At 47.5% G+C, this 19,470-nt stretch overlaps 1 protein-coding gene across 1 annotated transcript in view; it reads left to right on the top strand.

Moving 5' to 3' along the window:
• ARID2 (AT-rich interaction domain 2) overlaps positions 1–19,470 on the top strand; it is an 860,005-nt gene that overhangs the window by 785,646 nt on the left and 54,889 nt on the right. Inside the window, exons 17-18 of the mRNA XM_069229081.1 lie at positions 15,080–15,218; positions 15,309–15,394. Of these exons, the coding sequence (XP_069085182.1) occupies positions 15,080–15,218; positions 15,309–15,394 (225 nt within the window). The remainder of the gene's footprint in view (positions 1–15,079; positions 15,219–15,308; positions 15,395–19,470) is intronic.

Consider the following 19,470-nt stretch of genomic DNA (forward strand, 5'->3'; position numbering starts at 1 on the left):
CCCCTGGCACTTTACTTGATCTTGACAGTTCTGAAGATGAAGGTCCGTTTGGCCCCACTCACAGCCCATCTGAGCTACAGGTTAAATACAGGAAGATGAAATGGAAGGAGAGGACTCCTATTATGGACATTATTATACTCCACAAGCCACACACCAATACCCACCCTACCATGACTATCCATAACATCCACATAAACAGGGCAAAGTGCAAGTACCTCCTTCGTTGGTACTAGATCTACAGGCTATGCTGCAGGAGTACCGTGGTGGTTTCCAGAACCCTCAGAGGACCTGCTGCCACCTCCTCCACCAATTGTCCTAGAGACACCAAGGCCTCTTCTATTGCAGCGCCCCCAAGAGATGATCCATAGTCATCTGACAATGACAGGGAAAGGGGTGAGATACAGGACACCCATCCTTCTCAAAACAAATGAAATAACTACCTCATTCCCACTCCTTTGCCTCCAGCACCACATCCCTCAGACTCCCCTCTTGAGGGCATCAGGTGTTTTCACAATTTAATGGAAAGAGCTGCAGCAGGGTTTGACTTGCCTGTTTTAGTGAAGTCGTCAAATTGCTTCCTTTATAACTTCAAGGTACAGGCATGGAATTCTATTCAGGCTATTCCAATAATTGATCACATCTGGGAAGAAGGTCTTAAGCTAATGCGAACTCCAGCATTTGTGGTGGCAGTGATTCCACGCATCGGCAAAAAGTATAAGTCCCCTGAGGATTCTTCTGTCTGCCTTACATGACATCCCAAGGCAAATTTGATGGTGTCACAAGCTGCACAGCGATGCTCGAAGAATCCTTTTACCCCGATTTCTGGCCCACCTGACAGAGAGGTCAAGTGGCTAGATAACATCAGGAAACGGTTCTCCAGTAAGTTTGCCATTACAATTTGGGAAGCCGATTCTTTAGCCATCTTAGGCCGTTATGATTGACAGATGTGGTCAGATATCGGCACCCTGATGGAAATAATGCTGGAAGATAACAAGTTGGAATCACGGAAAATACTACAAGAAGGGGAACATGCAGCCTCTGAAATTATAGACTGTGCGATGGATATCACCACCTCCTGGGCTTATGACAGTTGGCAGCAGCAGCTTTCTTACGGAGGCAAGGTTGGCGAACATCTACATCCCTTTGGCCAGATGTACAATAAAAAATACTTGACATGGCATATGATGTTGAGACACTATTTGGAAACACATTGATGATGCCCTACTCACCATCAAAATGATACAGACACCACAAAATCATTGGGCACACTGCAGTTCATTGAATTTCCCTTTAGAGGAGCACGAGGTAGAGGTTTTTCTACCTACAGAGGAAGATACAAACGTTACCATCACTTCCAGCCCTTTCACTCCAAGTGTAGACCTGCTTATCGACAGCAACCATACCGTCTGTCACCCTCAGCGGCCTACACAAAGCAGGCAGCACGGTGTAAACAACCCACCCAGTCCAGGGACGTCACCCGTAAACAATGATCTAAACTGGGTGCCAGCTACCATCACCTTATCACATCCCGTGGGTGCAAACATCTTGAACCGTCTTTACCAGTGGCGGCAAATAACTACAGACAAGTGGGTACTAGATGTGGTCACCTTTGGTCATACCCTAGAATTTATAGAGAGACCTTCAGACATGCCACTAAAAGGTTCACACAATCCCCCCACCCTTTTCACTTATTGCAGAAAGAAGCACTCCTCATGCTCGCCATGGGAGCGATTGAGAGAGTACTATTCAACCAGAAGGGCACAGTGTAGGAAGATGGCCCAGTGTGTGGTTAAAATGGAACGCGAATCGGTGTCCCCCTCCAGAGTGTATGGAGTAATTAGACAAGCGCTGGGGGAGTGTGGCACCCCAAAAGGTAAGTACCTAGAAGATCCCCAGCGGCCGGGTGCAGAGGTGTAAGTTACCCGGTTTTCACATAGGCTAACATGGGGACGTCACAGTTGGAGAATGCAGGACTGGACCATTGGAACCCAAGAGCGAATTCCAGGTGAAGAGTCCAGTCCACGCAAGAGTGTCCAGGTAGGCCGGGAGCCAATGCCCACCCTTCTGTAGCTGACGATCCGGGTCGACAGTGATGGATGTAGTCCAGCTGCAGGGTCCAGAAGCTGCAGAGGAGTCCCTGAAGTCACCTACGAGCTGTCCCTTGACAGTCGCCGGATTGCAGATGGGTCAGGGTGGCCAACAAGCAAATGCAAGAGGAGCTGTTGGATGTTTTGCAGAGCTATGGAGGACCAGCATGGTCCTGGGGGCTCGACCCTTGGAGTGGAGTCCAGACTGACCCTTAGAAGACAGGAGAGCCAGCAGAAGCAGTCGGAGCCCCCACAAGCAACCCACTGGCAGTAGGCACAGTAAGTCGAGTGAGGCCAAGTCAGCACGCCCAGAGAGGAGTCCTACATCGCTGGAGCACCAGAGAGGAGACTGTCCTTTCAGAGGTAGAATGCTGGGGGCTGGGGCTACTTGGAGCCTGAAGATCCCTCGGAGCAGGAGTCAACAGGCCTTGGTTGGTGCAACAGTCGCAGTGCACAGGGATTCTATCCCAGTGTCAGAGCAAGGGCTTACCGTCTACCTCGATGGACAGAAGGCAGAGAGGACCCAGAGGATCCCTCAGAACCACCACCTGTGCTGGAGAATCTTTGCAGATCCGGAAGACAGAAGATCCCGCCAGCCAGACGTTGTTTCCTTAGGAGTTTCCTTCTTACTTCTTTGGCGCAGCTGAAGTCTTGCCAACCCCAGAAGATGCACAGCCATGAAAATGTTGCAGAATGCTGACAGGAGACGTGGAAACAATGTTGCCAGGTGAGGTCTTCTCCGGCGTGGCAGTCTTGTTCGGTTACTATGTTCCCCAGCAGCGGTTCAGGAGGCAAGGAGCAGATGATGTCTTTTCAGAGAGGCCTTGGTAAAGTCGTGCACGAGGAAATAGGGGGGTCCGGCACTCTCTGGAGTGACCACCTATCAGGAGGGGTCTCTGATGTCAGCTGCCTGGCCTACCCAGTCAGATGCTCCCAGAGGCCTTTGCCCATCTTGATTTCGAGATGGCAGAACCAAGTGGCTACCTGGAGGAGCTCTGGGCACCACCCTATGGGTGGAGCTGGACAGGGGAGTAGACACACCCCTCTTCTTTGAGTGTTTCGCACCAGACCAGGGACCAGTGGTCCCTGAACTTGTGCAAACCGGATTATGCAAGGAGCATACAAATGGGCCCTTCAAAGCAGTCCGGTGGCCTGGGGAGGATACCCCTCCCCTGCCCAGTAACACCTATTTCACACCACTCTCCTACCACTCTCCTACAGGAAATCTTTTGTTCTGCTGTCCTCTGCTTGAGATGGTCAAGCAGCAGGAGGGAAAAATCAAGTCTGAGGGGCTGCAGCAGCGGGGGCTGCCCGCAGACCCTGGAAGACTGGTAGGAGTAGGTGTGGGGGATCCTCTAAGGAACCCTCAGGGTGCATGGAAACATACCACCAATACTGGAATCAGTGTTCGGGTATGATTCCAACATGTTTGATACCAAACCTTCAGTACATAGCTAAAATGGTTTCCCCGCACATACGAAGTCCAGGGAATTAGAACTGGAGTACGCCGGGGCACCTCTGCTCATGCAGGGGTGCCCACACACACAGGGTCCTGCACCTTGCCCTTTGGGCTGTAAAGGGACCACCATAGGAGTGACTTACAATGGCCTTGTGTTGTGTAGTGACCCATAGTGAAAGGGTGCATGCACCTTTTTATGCAGGCTGCGATGGCAGAACTGCAGACAGTTTGCATTGGCTCCCATGGGTGGCATAATATATGCTGCAGCCCGTGGGAGACTCCTGGTATACCATTGCCCTGGCTACCCAAGTACCATATACTAGGGACTTACATGGGTGCACCAATATGCCAATTGTGAGGTGTAAACGTTACCAAACAACCATATTTAGAGGAGAGAGCGCAGACACTGGGGTCATGGTTAGCAGGATCCCAATGTACTACAGTCTAAACACACTAACACCAGGATAAGATTTGGGAGGTAACTATACTAGACAGATGCTACTTTCCTACACCCAGTATTAACATTGGTGGCAGCTGTAGTATAGGCCTTGTTTGTGCAATGCCATATAATAGGTCAGTATTCACTACAACTCTACATGAACACTATTTCAATTTTGATCAATTCTCCCTGATTGGATTTTTTATTTTTCTGCTAAATTATTCTGGAGAAGCAGCACCTGCAGCAATGGAGTTTGAGGTGGCCAGGATAGACTCCCACACTGCTTCAGCTGAAAGATTTCAGCAAGGACTTCAAGTGTCTACAAATGGTTTCACCAATAAAGTAGAATTACAGAAGTCTTTGAGGGCCTGGGCGAAGGCCCAGGTTGCAGGGGATGGCATCCCAGAGGAGGAGCAGGAAATTTCAGAGGAGGATGATGACCTGAATCTGGAGCCTGAGATGGCTCTGGAACGGCCAATGGAAATGGCCAGATAGCAGTGTCTCCTCCAGGAACCTGTCCCAGAGGAGCTGACAAGACAGGAGGGAGGAAAGAAAGCTTAGATTTAAGTTTACAAAGATGAAACTGGCTCTTGAGGAGAAAATAGTGGCCCATGAGCTCAGTTTGAAAGAGCTAGGGGTAAGAGTTTTGTAAGTAGGGTCCAGTAATGGAAATGGTGGCAGCATATCTGCAGTCTCCACTGGTAAGTCAAGAGCCGGGTACCATGTGCCATGCTTGTGGTGCGGGCTGACATGGACAAATGGTTTGCAGCCTATGAAGGGGCTCAGAGTGCACAAGGTCCCAAAGGAGCTCTGGGGTGGAAGTTTGTGGAGGTACATGCCCACAGTGAGAAGGGTTACACTCCTCACATTAGAGGTGCGGGGACAACACACACTATACTTCTATGAAGACCATATAAGTCAACAAGTTTGGGCTGACACCTGAGAAAAACCGACAGTAGTTCAGGGCCAGTCCCAAAATTACATCACAGAGTGTGGTGAATTGCTTGGACTATGCTAGCAAGGCACTGAGGGCTCAGCAAGGGGCAGAAAAGCAGAAGATTATGAGGGGCTGTAGAACTTGTTTTTGAAGAAGCTTATGCTTGATGGTTTTTATTATTTTTTGTGTTTTTGTTTTTACATTTTTATAGATCTATGCCAACAGCTGGTGGATAGTTAGTTTTCTGACCCCAAGAAGCTTGCTGAGGAGGCGGACATTTGGGGCAGCACCAGAGTGTCAAAAAATGCATCGGGCGGAGGGAGGAGGGGGCTCCTAAAAGGGTGGTCAGAGTTCCCACCAGAAGAAGCGGGGGTGATAAAGTTCTTTAGAGGCCCCTACAACAATCCACAGAGGGAAGTGTCTAGTTTTCATTCTTAGTCAGACCACCAGAAAAACAACTACCATAACAAAGGTCAGCAGCCCAAAACTCGCAAGTCCTACGAGTGTTCAAGTATGGACACTACAAGGGGTAACCCAGTCATCCAAAGAAAGCAGCACATCCCACTAGAGAGAAAGCCCCAGGGGTGGCTAGTGACTTGTTCAGTGGGGTAGGGGGTTGTCCCAGTAAATGGGAGGGGGTTAAATGGGGTTATCGTAGTGTCCCTGGGTGACAGTGAGGGTGTTCATAAGATCCATGTGCCCTCAGATACTAAAAAGTATAGGCAGTTGGTCACTATCAATGGGAAATATGTTGAGGCTCTGACTGAGAGAGGTGTCAGCATGATTGTGGTAAGGAGTCCGTGGTGTCCCCAGGACAGGTGATTCCCAGTGTACACCAGAAAGTTGTGGTGGCTGACTGCAGAGAAGGTCAATATCCTGTGGCCCTTGGTCCTTGTTCCATTTGAGTTGGGGGGATTTCAAAACTTCTGAAGCTTGCCATGCCTGCAGACTCTTTGTTTAGTATTCACTTGGATTCCACTGTCTGGAAAAAAGTGCAACTCAAGGCTCATGTGGAGATGTTTGGGTTATGTGATTGGATCTGTGCTACCACAAGGTCCAAGGCTGCCCGGGAGGGGAAAGTGCTGGAGCCTGAAACAATGGCCCAGCCAGCTGCTAGAAAGGGGAAAGTTAGGGGGCTTGAGTGTACCCCCAGTGAGATGGACGGGCCACCTAAGGTGACTACCCCGGAGTCCACTGAGGAGGATATTGCTTCCCTTGGTGATTTGCCTACACTTGCTGGATGACATGGAGAAGGAGGCCCCACCAAGGAGGAGATATGTAGGGCACAAAGGGAGTGTCGAACCTTTGATGGCATGAGGCGCCAGGCTGAAGCCCAAGCAATAGGTGGTGGTCTTTGGGAGCTGTCACATTTACTCGGAGGACAACCTCCTTCACAGTGAGCCTGAGGCTTCCATGTATTGGACAACAAGGACCCTGGTGGTCCCCCAATGCTATAGGGCCTTCCTACTGGAGCTGGCCCATGAGATTTCCCTAGCAGGACACTTGGGCCAAGACCAGGCCTTTTCAAAGGCTTAACCCCCACTTGTATTGGCCCAAGATCAGAACTTCCTCAGATACATTCTGTAGGATGTGTTAGCTGCCATGCCAGTGGGAAGACAGGGAAGAGGCTGAAGACTACCCTTAATCCCTTGCTTGTCACCCCTTTAAGCTGGTGGGCATCAACATTTTTTGGCTTCTGGATACCCAGACCACCTCAGGCCACAGGTTTATTCTGATCTTGGTGGATCATGCCACTGGATACTCAGAGGCCATCCCTTTGAGGACCACTACTACACCTGCAGTGGCAAAGGCCCTGATGGGGATTTTTACCCAAGTGGGTTCTCCAAGGAGGTTGTGTCTGACAGGGGCACAAACTTCATGTCTTCTTTCATGCAGTCAGTGTGGAAAGATTATGGGGTAACCTACAAGTTCTCCACTCCTTATCACCCACAAGCAAATGGGCTTGTTGAGAGATTCAACATCATCCTCAAACGCATGATCAGAGGCCTTGAGGAAAAACTAGAATATCCTTTTACCATGCCTGTTGCGTGCCTACTGGGAGGTACCACATAAGGGCCTTCCCCCCCTTTTCAGCCTATTTGAGCTTCTGTATGGGCACCCTCTGAATTTGGTTCAGGAAGGATGGGAGCAAGCTCCCAGGACAGTTCCCCAGGATGTAGTGAGCTACATGCTGGGACAGTTCCCCAGGATGTAGTGAGCTACATGCTTGCCTTCAGGAGCCAAATGAATAAGTTGTGGAAGCGAGCTTCTGACAACTTAGAAGCCAGCCAGGCTTTAATGAAAGAGTAGTATGACCAAAATTCTACCACTGTGGAATTCCAGCCTGGGCAGAAAGTGTGGTATGGAACCTGCAGAAACTGGGGCCCTCCAAGACTGTTGGACTGGGCCCTTTGGGGTGATTCAAAGGAAGGGTAAGGACACCCACCTGGTGGACCTTAAGACCCCCAGGCAACCCTACTGTGTGCTCCACTAAATTTGCCTCACACCCCACTGTGAGAGCGCTGAGCTCACCATGCTGTTGGTGACAGATGGAAAAGAGGATGCAGACAGTGAAACCTCTTCCTGACCTTTAAACTCCACGGAGAAGGATGGATCTGTGGAAGGAGTAATCCTTTTTCCCACTTTAACTCCTGAACAACAGAGTGATTGCCTTCAGGTGTTGGGGCAGTCTGCCTCTCTGTTCTACCTTACTCCTGGTATTACCCACCTGTATACCCATGATGTGGGCACAGGGGACAACCTCTGTCAAGAATAAATCATACAGGTTGTGGGATAAGGAGGAGACCAGCAACAAGAGTAAAGTCTCTAAGATACTGGTTGGGTGGGTAACACAACCCTCCAGTAGCCCAGGGTCCAGTCCCGTGTTTCTGGTACCAAGAAATGCTCAACCGGGCACCACACCTGAACTGAGGTTCTGTGTGGATTACAAAGGGCTCAATTCTGTGACTAAGGCAGATGCTTATCCCATTCCCTGGGCTGACGAGGTGATTGACCGGTTAGGGGCTGCCCAGTACTTAAGTACCTTTGATCTTACATCAGGGTACTGACAGATCACCCTAACAGACCGTGCCAAGGAGAGATTAGCCTTCTCCACTCCAAAGGACCTTTACCAATTTAGTTTGATTCCCCCTTTGACAAAAAAAAAATTCTGCCACCTTCCAGAGGTTGGTGAACCAGGTACTCACTGGTATGGAGGCCTTTTCTGCTGCCTTGCTGGATGGCATAGTTGTCCTCAGAAGCACCTGGGAGAATCACCTCCAGGAAGTGCTGCCGACTCTGCAATAGGCAGGCCTGACTATCAAGGCAAGTAAGTGCCAGATAGGGCAGGAGTCTGTGGTGTACATGGGACACCTGGTGGGCAGGGTAAAGTGCAGGTGCAGCCCCTCCAGGCCAAGATAATCTATCATGGCCTGTAAGCCCCCAAAACCCAGACTGAGTTCAGAGCATTCTTGGGCCTCACTGGGTACTACAGGAGGTTTGTCAAGGGATATGGCCAGCATTGTTGCCTCCTTAACAGAGCTGACTTATACGAAGCAGCCCAGAGATGTGATTTGGACAGACATATGCCAAAAAGCATTTGCCTCAGTGAAGCAAGCCATATGCATAGCCCCTGTGCTCAAGGCCCCTGTCTTCTCCAAGGTGTTTATTGTTCAGATGGGTGCCTTTAGAGCATGGCATAGGGTCAGTTTTTATCAAAGCTCAATGAAGAAACCCTAGACCAACCTGAAGCCTCCATCTCTAGGAGATTACTTTCCCAGCAACAGAGGTGGAGTGCTATAGCAGGAGAATCTTTTGCTGTGCTTTGGGCCCTGCAGAAGTTGAGGCCATACCTTTGTGACATTCACTTCCTGATTCAGACTGACCACTGGCCCCTCAGGTGGCTCATGCAAGTGAGGGGTGAAAATCCACAATTGTTGAGGTGGTCCAGTTCCCTCTAGGGCATTGGTTCCCAACCTGTGGTCCGGGGACCCTTGGGGGGTCCACAAAGCCTCCTCAGGGGGTCCGTGACTGCTTAGAAAATTAAATATGAACTAATTAGGTCCCCGGCATTCAGTAATGACTCAGTGGAGTGGTCCCTGGATTCCAGTAATGATAAAGTGGGGATCCACAGAAGCCAAAAGGTTGGGAACCACCACTCTAGGGTGTGGACTTCAGGGTGGAATACAGACCAGGAGTAGACAATGATAAATGCTGATGGTCTATCCAGGCTTTTTCGCCTTAGTGATGAGAGCTCCCAATAGGGTGGGTAGCTCTCCCCACTTTCAGATGAGTGGGACACGTGTTAGACCTGTCGACCTTAGGGTCACTTGTCCCAAATGTTGGGCCTGTTGCCTCAAATCTTTGCTGTATCTTTTTGTTGACTTTAGGACTCTGAGCACATTACCACGGCTGGCCAGTGGTGAAGTACTTGTGCTTCTCCCCTGAACATGGTAACACTTTTGTATACATTATTGGCATATTTAATTTACCTGTAAGTCCCTTGCAAAGTGGTATATCATATACCCAGGGCCTGTAAATTAAATGCTAGTAGTGGGCCTGCAGCACTGATTGTGCCACCCACTTAAGTAGTCCTTTAAAATTGTCTCAGAACTGCCACTGCAGAGCCTATATGTGCAGTTTCACTGCCACTTCGAATTGGCATTTAAAACCCCTTGCCAAGCCCTAACCTCCTCTTTTATTACATATGTCACCCATAAGTTAGGCCATACATAGCTCATAGGACAGGGTGCTCTGCAAGTGTAAGGCACATAGGTGCTTTTATGTTTTACATGACCTGTTTGTGAAAAAATCCTAAACTTGTTTTAACTATTGTGAAGCAGACTCCTCTCATAGGCCAGCTTGGGAATTCCTTAATATGCTTTCCTGATCAGAAAGGAGTAGCTACATCAAGTTTCATATCATTAGAATGGTAATGGTAACTCCTCTTTTCTGGTAAAGTTGAATTTAACATTACTATTTTAGAAATGCCACTTTTAGAAGGTGGGCATTTCTCTGGTCTTACTGCTCTGTGCGCCTTTCGGCCTTTCTCCATTACACCTCTGGAGTGGGTAATAGCTACACTTTGTGCATTCCCTCTAGACAGCCACAAACACAGGAAGGCTAGGTGTGTCCGAGCACTAATCTGCATTTATCTGCATTCTGATAGCTCTCCCTGGGCAAGAAGGGTAGAGGGGAGCTGACACATAAACTTGAATAGGGAAGTGCCTGTCCCCATCTGAAGGGCTGATTATCCCTATAGATAGTCTGGAGCCAGGGCTAGGAAGAAAGGACCTATGTACACATCAAAACCCCTTATTTGAAGCCACACCCACTTCAAAGCAACATTTGGATATAAGAACTGGGTCTTTGACTCCACCAAATCAGTACACTGCTGGACCTGGGAAGAACTCTGCCAGGAGAAAGGACTGCTGTGCTACAAGGAGAGCCACGCTGCTATACTGCTTTCCAAGAATGACTGCTCCCTGCCTCGATGAGCCACCCTGCGACATACTGATCCTTGCCCTGCTGAGGAAGGACTGGACCCTCTTGTCTGACCCAGAGTGACTCTCGTGGCTTGCCCCTGTTCCCCTGTAGTCTCAGGGACATCAAAGATTGCCTGCAACTGTGCTCCGGCTGCTGGACTCTGCCATCTGTGAGTCCTACCCTTGCCATGAGGGGGCTTTCCAGACCTGTGCCTTAGAAGTGTTTTTGCAGCTGTTCTGTACAAGAATGGACACATGCAAGCTATTGCACCACTTTGAACCAACGCAGTGCCCTCCGACGCATTGACAATTCAATGACTCAGAGCCCGACTGTGAGGGTTGACGCGCCGATCTGAGGACATCGCCGAGCGGCTCAATGATGATGCATTGTATACATCTCCACAGAGTTCGCCACTGACGCATTGACCCGATCGCGAGGGTCGACACAGATGCATTGGCCCGACTGCGCAGATTGGAATCAACACATCACCTTCACATCATTCCTCGACGTCGAAGCTTGCTCCATCCAGAGTACTTTCTCAGCAAGCTCTGTGTGAGTCGTGTACCTGGCCTGCCCTCCATCGCAGTCTGCCTGAATTTTGGATTTACCCCAGTCTTGCATGAGCTCAAGTAACCTTTTAAGTGTTATTGTCCTGTAAGAACTATTTTTGGTTTATTCTTTAAAAATTCATCTCTCAACTTTTACTGAATGGATTTTTATCGTTTTGGTCGCATTTTACTCAGATAAATATTCTCTATTTTTCTTTACCTATGTGGAGTCTTTTTGTGGTGTTTTTATTGTGTACATGTGTTGCGTTGCTTTGCACAGGTACTTTACATTTTGCTTCCCTAGATAAACCTGACCTCTGTGTGCCAAGCTACCGTAGGGTGAGCACCGGTTATCTCCAGTGTGCATCTAGCTTACCCTGACTAGAAGTGGCGGTTGCTGCTTTGACAGAGTGAATATTCGTACAACTAGGAATCCCAGTTCTAAAGTTGACCATACACAAAAGGCATATTTCCTACAGATAGACTGCCATCCTTGTTATTATGGATGACTTTGATAATCTAGTCACTCGGGTGCAATAATAGAGACTCGCGACTTACTCCCATCACAAATTACCATTCAGATTATACTGATACTTCAGCGGCATTAACTGAATTTTTCTCCGAAGTGCCTCTTCCTGTGCTGTCTGATGAAAGTGGGACCTAGTTACATGTGGATATTATAATAAGTCTTACCCAAACAAGGGAGGGATCTACCTCTATGTGGCAGTTACCAGACGGTTTCCTCATCAGTGCAAATCACCTAAAAGAAGGGTTCACAAGAGCCTCATTTAATAATCTCAAGTGGGATGTGCAGCTGAACGCACCATATGAGACTTTTTTCTAATGTGCTTTGGCAAGAGAAAGATGGTCTGCAATAGATGGTAGCAGTCTTCCTTGATGCTGAAATGGTATTTGACCAAGTTGAATTTGGGTACTGCTTCCAGACATTGGAAAGAGCATGCTTTGGTCCCAAATTCATCCCAAGGTAAAATTATTATATGTGGAACCATCTGCTTGAATAGACTGTAGTGGCTTTCTTTCTGACACTATCCCCATTGCTAAAGACACGAGGGAGGGCTGCCCCTTTTCTCCCTCTTCTATTCTTATAGGCAATAGAACCGCTACTGGCTGTCATGAGACACTGTGGAATAGATACAAATGCAGGTTCCTCCAAACTCATGCTGAAAATATCGTATATATTCTTCTTAAACTCAGAGAGCCTTGGACCTTGATATAAACTGAATGGATTTCACAGACAGCCATTTTCTAATGAAGTTCATACAATAGCATAATTTAGACAAGAGCAGGGCTCTGTCCTTCTCCATTGGAAGCCACAGTGGCAGACATTGAATGATGAGAATTTTGGGCGTTGGTTGCGATGATTGCCGATAACTTTCTGCCTCCAATTGGAAAGACAGAGAATTACCTTTTCAGGTGTTTCTCACAAGTTTAAACCACCAATATGTAGAGAGCACCTAACTCTCTCTCAGGGTCGCTTTTTCTAACTATATATCTTTGAAAAACTTTCCTGCCTTCTTTGCCAATTAAACCAAGCACAAACAGTTTCTCCCCCTGCTACTATTATGTTCTTTCGTTACAGTACTTCTATCCAAACAGCATTTTCCTTCTGGCTTTATTACTTTGCTGCCTTTGCAATCATTTTTTTTTTATTTCTCCCTGTCTCTCTTTTACCTCATATCCGGAAAAATAGTAATTTATGTCCTGTCAGCTGCATCTTTTCGGAAAAAGACATCCATTTTCCCTCAAATAGACTCTTCACAGGCATTGGACCTTTCCCATGTTGGCTGAGGAAATGCACACTTTGAATACTATTTCCGCTCTTTGCAAAGATAGATTAATAAATCACACCTATGCTGATAAAACTCCACCTGCATCTCAAACGTCAGATGTACATCAACCTCCATATCTGAAACACGTACTTGTCATTGCAGGTAGCTCAGAAGTGAATCACAGCAAATCATGCCTACCTTTTAAATCCTTAAAGTCAAAGGAACCAATTCAGAGGCAACCCTTTCTCCTACTTTAATTCAAGAATCTTGTCCAATCTGCTCCAATCTGTTTGTCTAGTTACTGATGTGCTTCCCTTCCTAAGTTCAGTTTAGTTTATTTGTCTTCTATTGTACATGGCTACCAGAAGGCCTTCCAGCGCTAAAGCAGAGATTGCAGGTTACCGTTCACTCCCGAACGAATTCCTGAACTGCCAGGTTTTCAAGGCCTGGTGAAAAGGCAATTTGTGTCCAAGTTGGCGAAACTCCGGCAGGGGAGTATTCCAGAGTTTTGAAGCCCTGTAGGCCATGGAACAGTCTCCCCATGGAGACCTGTGAATTTTGGGAACATTCCACAAAAAAGCAGTGGAGGATCTGAGGGACCTACACGGGATATAGTAGGAGGTCAAATATCTTAATAGAGATGTACCCATATTGTGAAGTGCCCAATGCATAATGCAAAGGGCCTTGAATTGAACGAGTTGTTCCACTGGAAGCCAGAGTAGAGCTGCCGGAGCTTTACTGGCAGACTGATGTCTCAGGATGTTCATAAGAAGGCGAGCTGTGGCATTCTGAACCTCCTGCAGCCTATTCACCACATACTGAGGTGAGCCAAGATAAAGGGCATTGCCATAGTCGAGATGAATTATTACAAGGGCCTGGACAATCATGTTTTCTTTAGCTAGAAAAATAAAGAGTTGGAGATTTTCTTTAACAGCCTCAGCACCCTGAAACAGTTGGGAGCAAGCGTTTTTACCTGATGGTCCATAGTGAGACTGGAATCCAGTCATATCCCAAGACATTTTATTGAACCTTTCGTTTGTGGAAGGTTCCTCAAACAGTCCGGTTGAAGGGTCAGAGTCCTGTTACGGAGAGTGTTGCCCAATGACATGACCTCTGTTTTTTCTTCATTAAGTTTTAGTCTGCAATTGGCTATCCACCTGGCCACATCCTGAAGACAAGGAGTTAATTGAGGATGACTTGAGCTTGGAGCTGAGGAGAGTGACATGACCAGCTGAGTGTCATCCGCATAGGAAACCAGCAACAGCCCATAGGAACACACAATCTCTGCCAGTGGGTACATGTAATGATTGAAAAGCGTGGTGCTTAGAAACGACCCCTCTGGCGCCTAACAGTTCAGATGCATACTTTTGGAGAAACAGGACCGATCTAGTACCTGAAAGGTACGATTCTCTAGAAAAGAGGTGAGCCATTTTAGTGCCATGCCATCGATACCTGCGTTTGATGTTCTTTGAATAAGAATGGTATGATCTACAGTATCCAAGGCTGCACTAAGGTCTAAGAGAATAATGGCAGCCAAGCCTCTGAGATCCAAACGACATCTCAACTGTTTGACTACTACATGTTTCCATTGGGGAGGGACCTGTCCACTTTTAAGTAATAGATTTAGTAGGTCAGCTAAAACAGGAGCTATTCTGTCCAACCCTTGGCAAAGAATATGAGGAGATGCAGGATCTAATGGCGATCCAGATTTTACTACCTGCAGGAGATCTCTCAAAGTTTTGACACTGAGAGCTGGAAAGGCCAGAAGCTTGGCGTCTGGATGCTGTAAAGGGACTGTCTAATTTGATTGACTTCCTGATTTGGCCCGTCGGGAAAGGCAGAGTATATAATCATTATCTTCCTTTGAAAGAAAAGTGCCAAATTGTTGCTGTGCTCAACTGAAACTTCTGGAGAGGCATTAAATGGCACGGGTTCAGTAATTTCTTAAAACAAATGCTTCCTATGAGACCTCATGGTCCATCCCTTTTCAGCCCACTTCAACTAATGAATTTGTTACTTGTCCTGCTTCCTGCCACAGTGGTTTGCTCAATCTTCTTAAAATAATCTGTGTTCCAAAGTAAGAGTGTTGTGTTTCTAGTGTGTCAGTATTATTTACAGTTCTTGTTTGTGAGGCACACTGCTAAACTTGTGGTGGGGTCTTGTTATTGTAATGTCATAATTAATGCATCACTAGAGTAGTTTTTGTTTTTAACCTAACCTATTTTTTTCTCCAAAAGTACTATCCAAAAATAACCAAGTTGGTGATAAATGTATTAGTTTATAAATAGCTTATGTATATATCAGAAACAGTTTACGTTCTTAATGTAATTTCTAGGTGGTTTGAAACTCCGTCCCAAGTTTTCTACCATGCTGCAACCGAACATGGAGGGAAAGATGTCTACCCAGGGCAGTGTCTATGGGAGGGCTGTGAGCCTTTTCAGAGGCAGAGGTTTTCCTTTATTACTCATTTGCAGGCACGTATAAACTTTATTCCTTGTCATTTAATACGCACCTTCAAAGATCATTGATTGTTTTTAAGTAACTATATCTCTATTTTCAAACAGGATAAGCACTGCTCTCGAGACTCTTTGCTTGCAGGTTTGAAACAGGAAGAGCAAGGACAAGCTGGACATCAAAAACCTTCCAATAAGTAAGTTTCCTACTTCATGACTGAGAAAAAGAAAAAAACAAAGTGTGTTTCTAGAGGTGGTGAAAGAAGATACAAAGTTAGCACGTTTGAATACTAAATCTTTTTTTTTTTTTTAAACACAGAGCTGATATTATAGCAGTTTAAGTATTTAGTAGCAAGCATAGTACTTGCTTCAAAGACAAAACCTTTATTGCATATCCAAATTGCGAAAACAAAGTTGATTGCCTGAAAACTGTATGTAGAATTGGGCACGTACAAGCTTACATACATACCCGATGCAGTAAATATAGTTTTGGTTCTCTGTGGCCCACAGACTTTGAATGGGCAAATCCAATTGCACTGACTCATTTTCAGTCTCACTTTTGGCATGACATATGAAGTTGAAATCTGTTACCAGATAAGAAGGACTAATAGGAATGACAATCCTGACTCTGGCTGGTTGCTTTGCCAGTTAGTTGCAACAACAAGGTGATGGATGTAATGCTTGCATTAATCCATGCCTCTTGCATTCGCATCTTAGCTGATTGTTTTTTGCCACCATGCCCCATCAGTTTGGACCCAGTGATATGCAAATCAATCTTGACCCTGCTCCAATAGGAACAGTCCATCCTAAACTGCCAGATAAGGCCATCCTTAAACCAGAACACAAGCCACTGAAGACCGGCTTCATCCTAATTTGGGCTCATCAGTGCAGTATAGCTTGGGTCTAGTGGCACAGCGAGCATACCCATCACAGAGAGGACCTGGCCTAGCAGTTTGGGCAGGACTGCTCCTGTTGGAGCAGGGTCAGGACTGATTTGCTAATGTCTGGCTCAAACTTATGTTGCATAGTGTGCAAAATAATGATGGACTGGATGTAGGAAGCTGGCCTGGTGTGTGGTGAGCACCTATGGTGTTATCACCTTATACCAGGTCCAGGTATCCCCTATTAGTAACCTGTAGACCGTATCTCGGAAGCAAGGACTCTAGAGGTAGCTGTGGATGAGCAGCCAAGACTTATCTAGGAGACATGCAGAGCTTATGCAATACCACTACAGTCACACAGCTCTTAAACACCAGAAAGAACAACACTGTGTTACAAAAATAAAGATACTTTACTATAGTAATACTGTAGGAAGTTGGCTCTGTATATACTATCTCAAAGTGAGATAGTGTTCACAGAGTCCAAGGGTTGCCCTTAGAGGTTGATAGTGGCAAAATTAGATAATTCTAATGCTCTATTTTGTGGTAGTGTGGTTGAGCAGTAGGCTTATCAGAGGGTAGTGTTAAGAATTTGTTGTACACACACAGGCAATAAATGAGGAACACACACTCAAAGACTTAACTCCAGGCCAACAGTTTTTATATAGAAAGATACCTTTTCTGACTTTATTTTAGAACCTCAAGATTTAAGGTGAGTACATAAAATGCAAGGTACTTCACACAGGTAAGTATGGAACTTTGAATTAAAGCAGTAGTACACACAGTATAGGTTAAAATGACAGTAAGCTATTTTAAAAGTGGACACAGTGCAAAAATCAACAGTTCCTGGAGGAGGGAAGTTTTGTTAAGTTTCTCAGGTAAGTAAAGCACTTACACAGTCAGTCTCCTGGGCATAGGCAGCCCACCGTTAGGGGTTCAAGGCAACCCCAAAGTCATCGCACCAGCAACACAGGGCCGGTCAGGTGCAGAGGTCAAAGGAGGGCCTGAAGCACATAGGCGCCTATGGAGAACAGGGGTGTTCCAGTTCCGGTCTGCTGGCAGGTAAGTACTGGCGTCCTCGGGGAGCCGATCAGGGGGGGGTTTGTAGAGCACTGGGGGGGGAACACAAACAGGCATGCAAAACACACCCTCAGCGGCACAGGGGTGGCCGGGTGCAGTGTGCAAAGTAGGCGTCAGGTTTGCTATAGGAAGCAATGGAGGGATCCGGGGGTTACTTAGGTGGTGCAGGCAGGGCACAAGGGGGCTTCTCGGACCAGCCACCGACTGGGCTAGGATGAGGGCCACCTGCACTGGAGGTTGGTTCCTTTCGGTCCTGGGGGCTGCGGGTGCAGGGCTTGGTCCAGGCATAGGGTTCCTTGTTACCAGGCAGTCGCGGTCAGGGGGAGCCTCTGGAGCCTCTCTGCAGGTGTCGCTGTGGGGGTGCAGGAGGCTCGACTCAGGTTACTCACGTCGTCGCAGTCACCTGGGAGTCCTCTCTGCAGTGTTTGTTCTCTGGAGCTCGAGCCGGGGGCGTCATGTGCAGAGTGAGAAGTCTCACGTTCCGGCGGGAAGGGAGAGTTCTTTCAAACTTGCTTTAAAGTTGCAAAACTGTTGTAGGTTGTGAACAGTGCCGCTGTTCCCAGGAGTTTCTTGGTCCTTTAGGTTCAGGGCAGTCCTCTGAGTCCTCCGAGTTTGCTGGTCACTGTCGGATGCGTCGCTGTGCAGGTTCTTTGAGTCTAGAGACAGGCCGGTAGGGCTGGGGCCAAGTCAGTTGTCGTCTCTGCAGGACTTTCAGGTCAGCAGTCCTTCTTTGTGTAGGTTGCAGGAATCTGATTTCTGGGTTCAGGGTTGCCCCTAAATACTAGATTTATGGGTGTGTTTAGGTCTGGGGGGCAGTAGCCAATGGCTACTGTCCTGGAGGGTGGCTACACCCTCTTTGTGCCCCCTCCCTGATGGGAGGGGGGGCACACCCCTAATCCTATTGGGGGAATCCTTCAATCTCAAGATGGAGGGTTTCTAAAGTCAGGAGTCACCTCCGCTCAGAGCACCTTAGGGGCTGTCCTGACTGGTAGGTGGCTCCTCCTTGTTTTCCTCATTATCTCCTCCACCCTTGCCACCAAAAATGGGGGCAGTGGCCAGAAGGGCAGGCATCTCCACTAGCTGGGATGCCTTGTGGTGCTGTAACAAAAGGCATGAGCCTTTGAGGCTCACAGCCAGGTGTTACAGTTCCTGCAAGGGGAGGTGAGAAGCACCTCCACCCAGTACAGGCTTTGTTCCCGGCCACAGAGTGACAAAGGCACTCTCCCCATGTGGCTAGAAACTCGTCTGGTTGTGGCAGGCTGGCAGAAACTGGTCAGCCTAGCACTAGGACTCGGACTGGTATTCAGAGGGCATCTCTGAGATGCCCTTTGGGTGTATTTTACAATAAATCCCACACTGGCATCAGTGTGGATTTATTGTGCTGAGAATTTTGATACCAAACTTCCCAGATTTCAGTGTAGCCATTATGGAACTGTGGAGTTCGTGTTTGACAAACTCCCAGACCATATACTCTTTATGGCTACCCTGCACTTACAATGTCTAAGGTTTTTTCTTAGACACTGTAGGGGCATAGTGCTCATGCACTTATGCCCTCGCCTGTGGTATAGTGCACCCCACCTTAGGGCTGTAAGGCCTGCTAGAGGGGTAACTTACCCATGCCACAGGCAGTGAGAGGTGGGCATGGCACTCTGAGGGGAGTGCCATGTCGACGTAGTCATTTTCTCCCCACCAGCGCACACAAGCTGTGAGGCAGTGTGCATGTGCCGAGTGAGGGGTCTCCAGGGTGGCATAAGGCATGCTGCTGCAGCCCTTAGAGACCTTCCCTGGCAACAGGGCCCTTGGTACCAGGGGTACCATTTACAAGGGACTTATCTGTGTGCCAGGGCTGTGCCAATTGTGGGAACAAAGGTACAGTTTATGGAAAGAACACTGGTGCTGGGGCCTGGTTAGCATGGTCCCAGCACACTTTCAATCATAACTGGCATCAACTAAAAGGCAAAAAGTCAGGGGGTAACCGTGCCAAGGAAGGCATTTCCTTACAAACACAATTACTAAAATACTGTATAGGCAATACTCTTTTAGGAGGTAGGTAAACACACTAGTATGTACACATTAAAAGTCATTGATTAGCTCAGAAAGCAAAAGCAAATGGGGAAGGCCCTAGGGGAGACCAAACCATATAACTAAGTAAGTGAAATGTGAAAGACAGTTCCACACCCAAGGAAGTGTAATCAGTGGAAGGGAGCTGGAGGAACTAAGAACCCTAAAGGTAAGTACCAGGGTACCCCCCCAATGACCAAGAAAGAAGAGGTAAGTAACTGGTTTTCCCCCCAGCCCACAGGAGAGCTTTGGAA

The sequence above is a fragment of the Pleurodeles waltl genome, chromosome 4_1 (genome assembly GCF_031143425.1).
Source record: "Pleurodeles waltl isolate 20211129_DDA chromosome 4_1, aPleWal1.hap1.20221129, whole genome shotgun sequence".
Classification (NCBI taxonomy): domain Eukaryota; kingdom Metazoa; phylum Chordata; class Amphibia; order Caudata; family Salamandridae; genus Pleurodeles; species Pleurodeles waltl.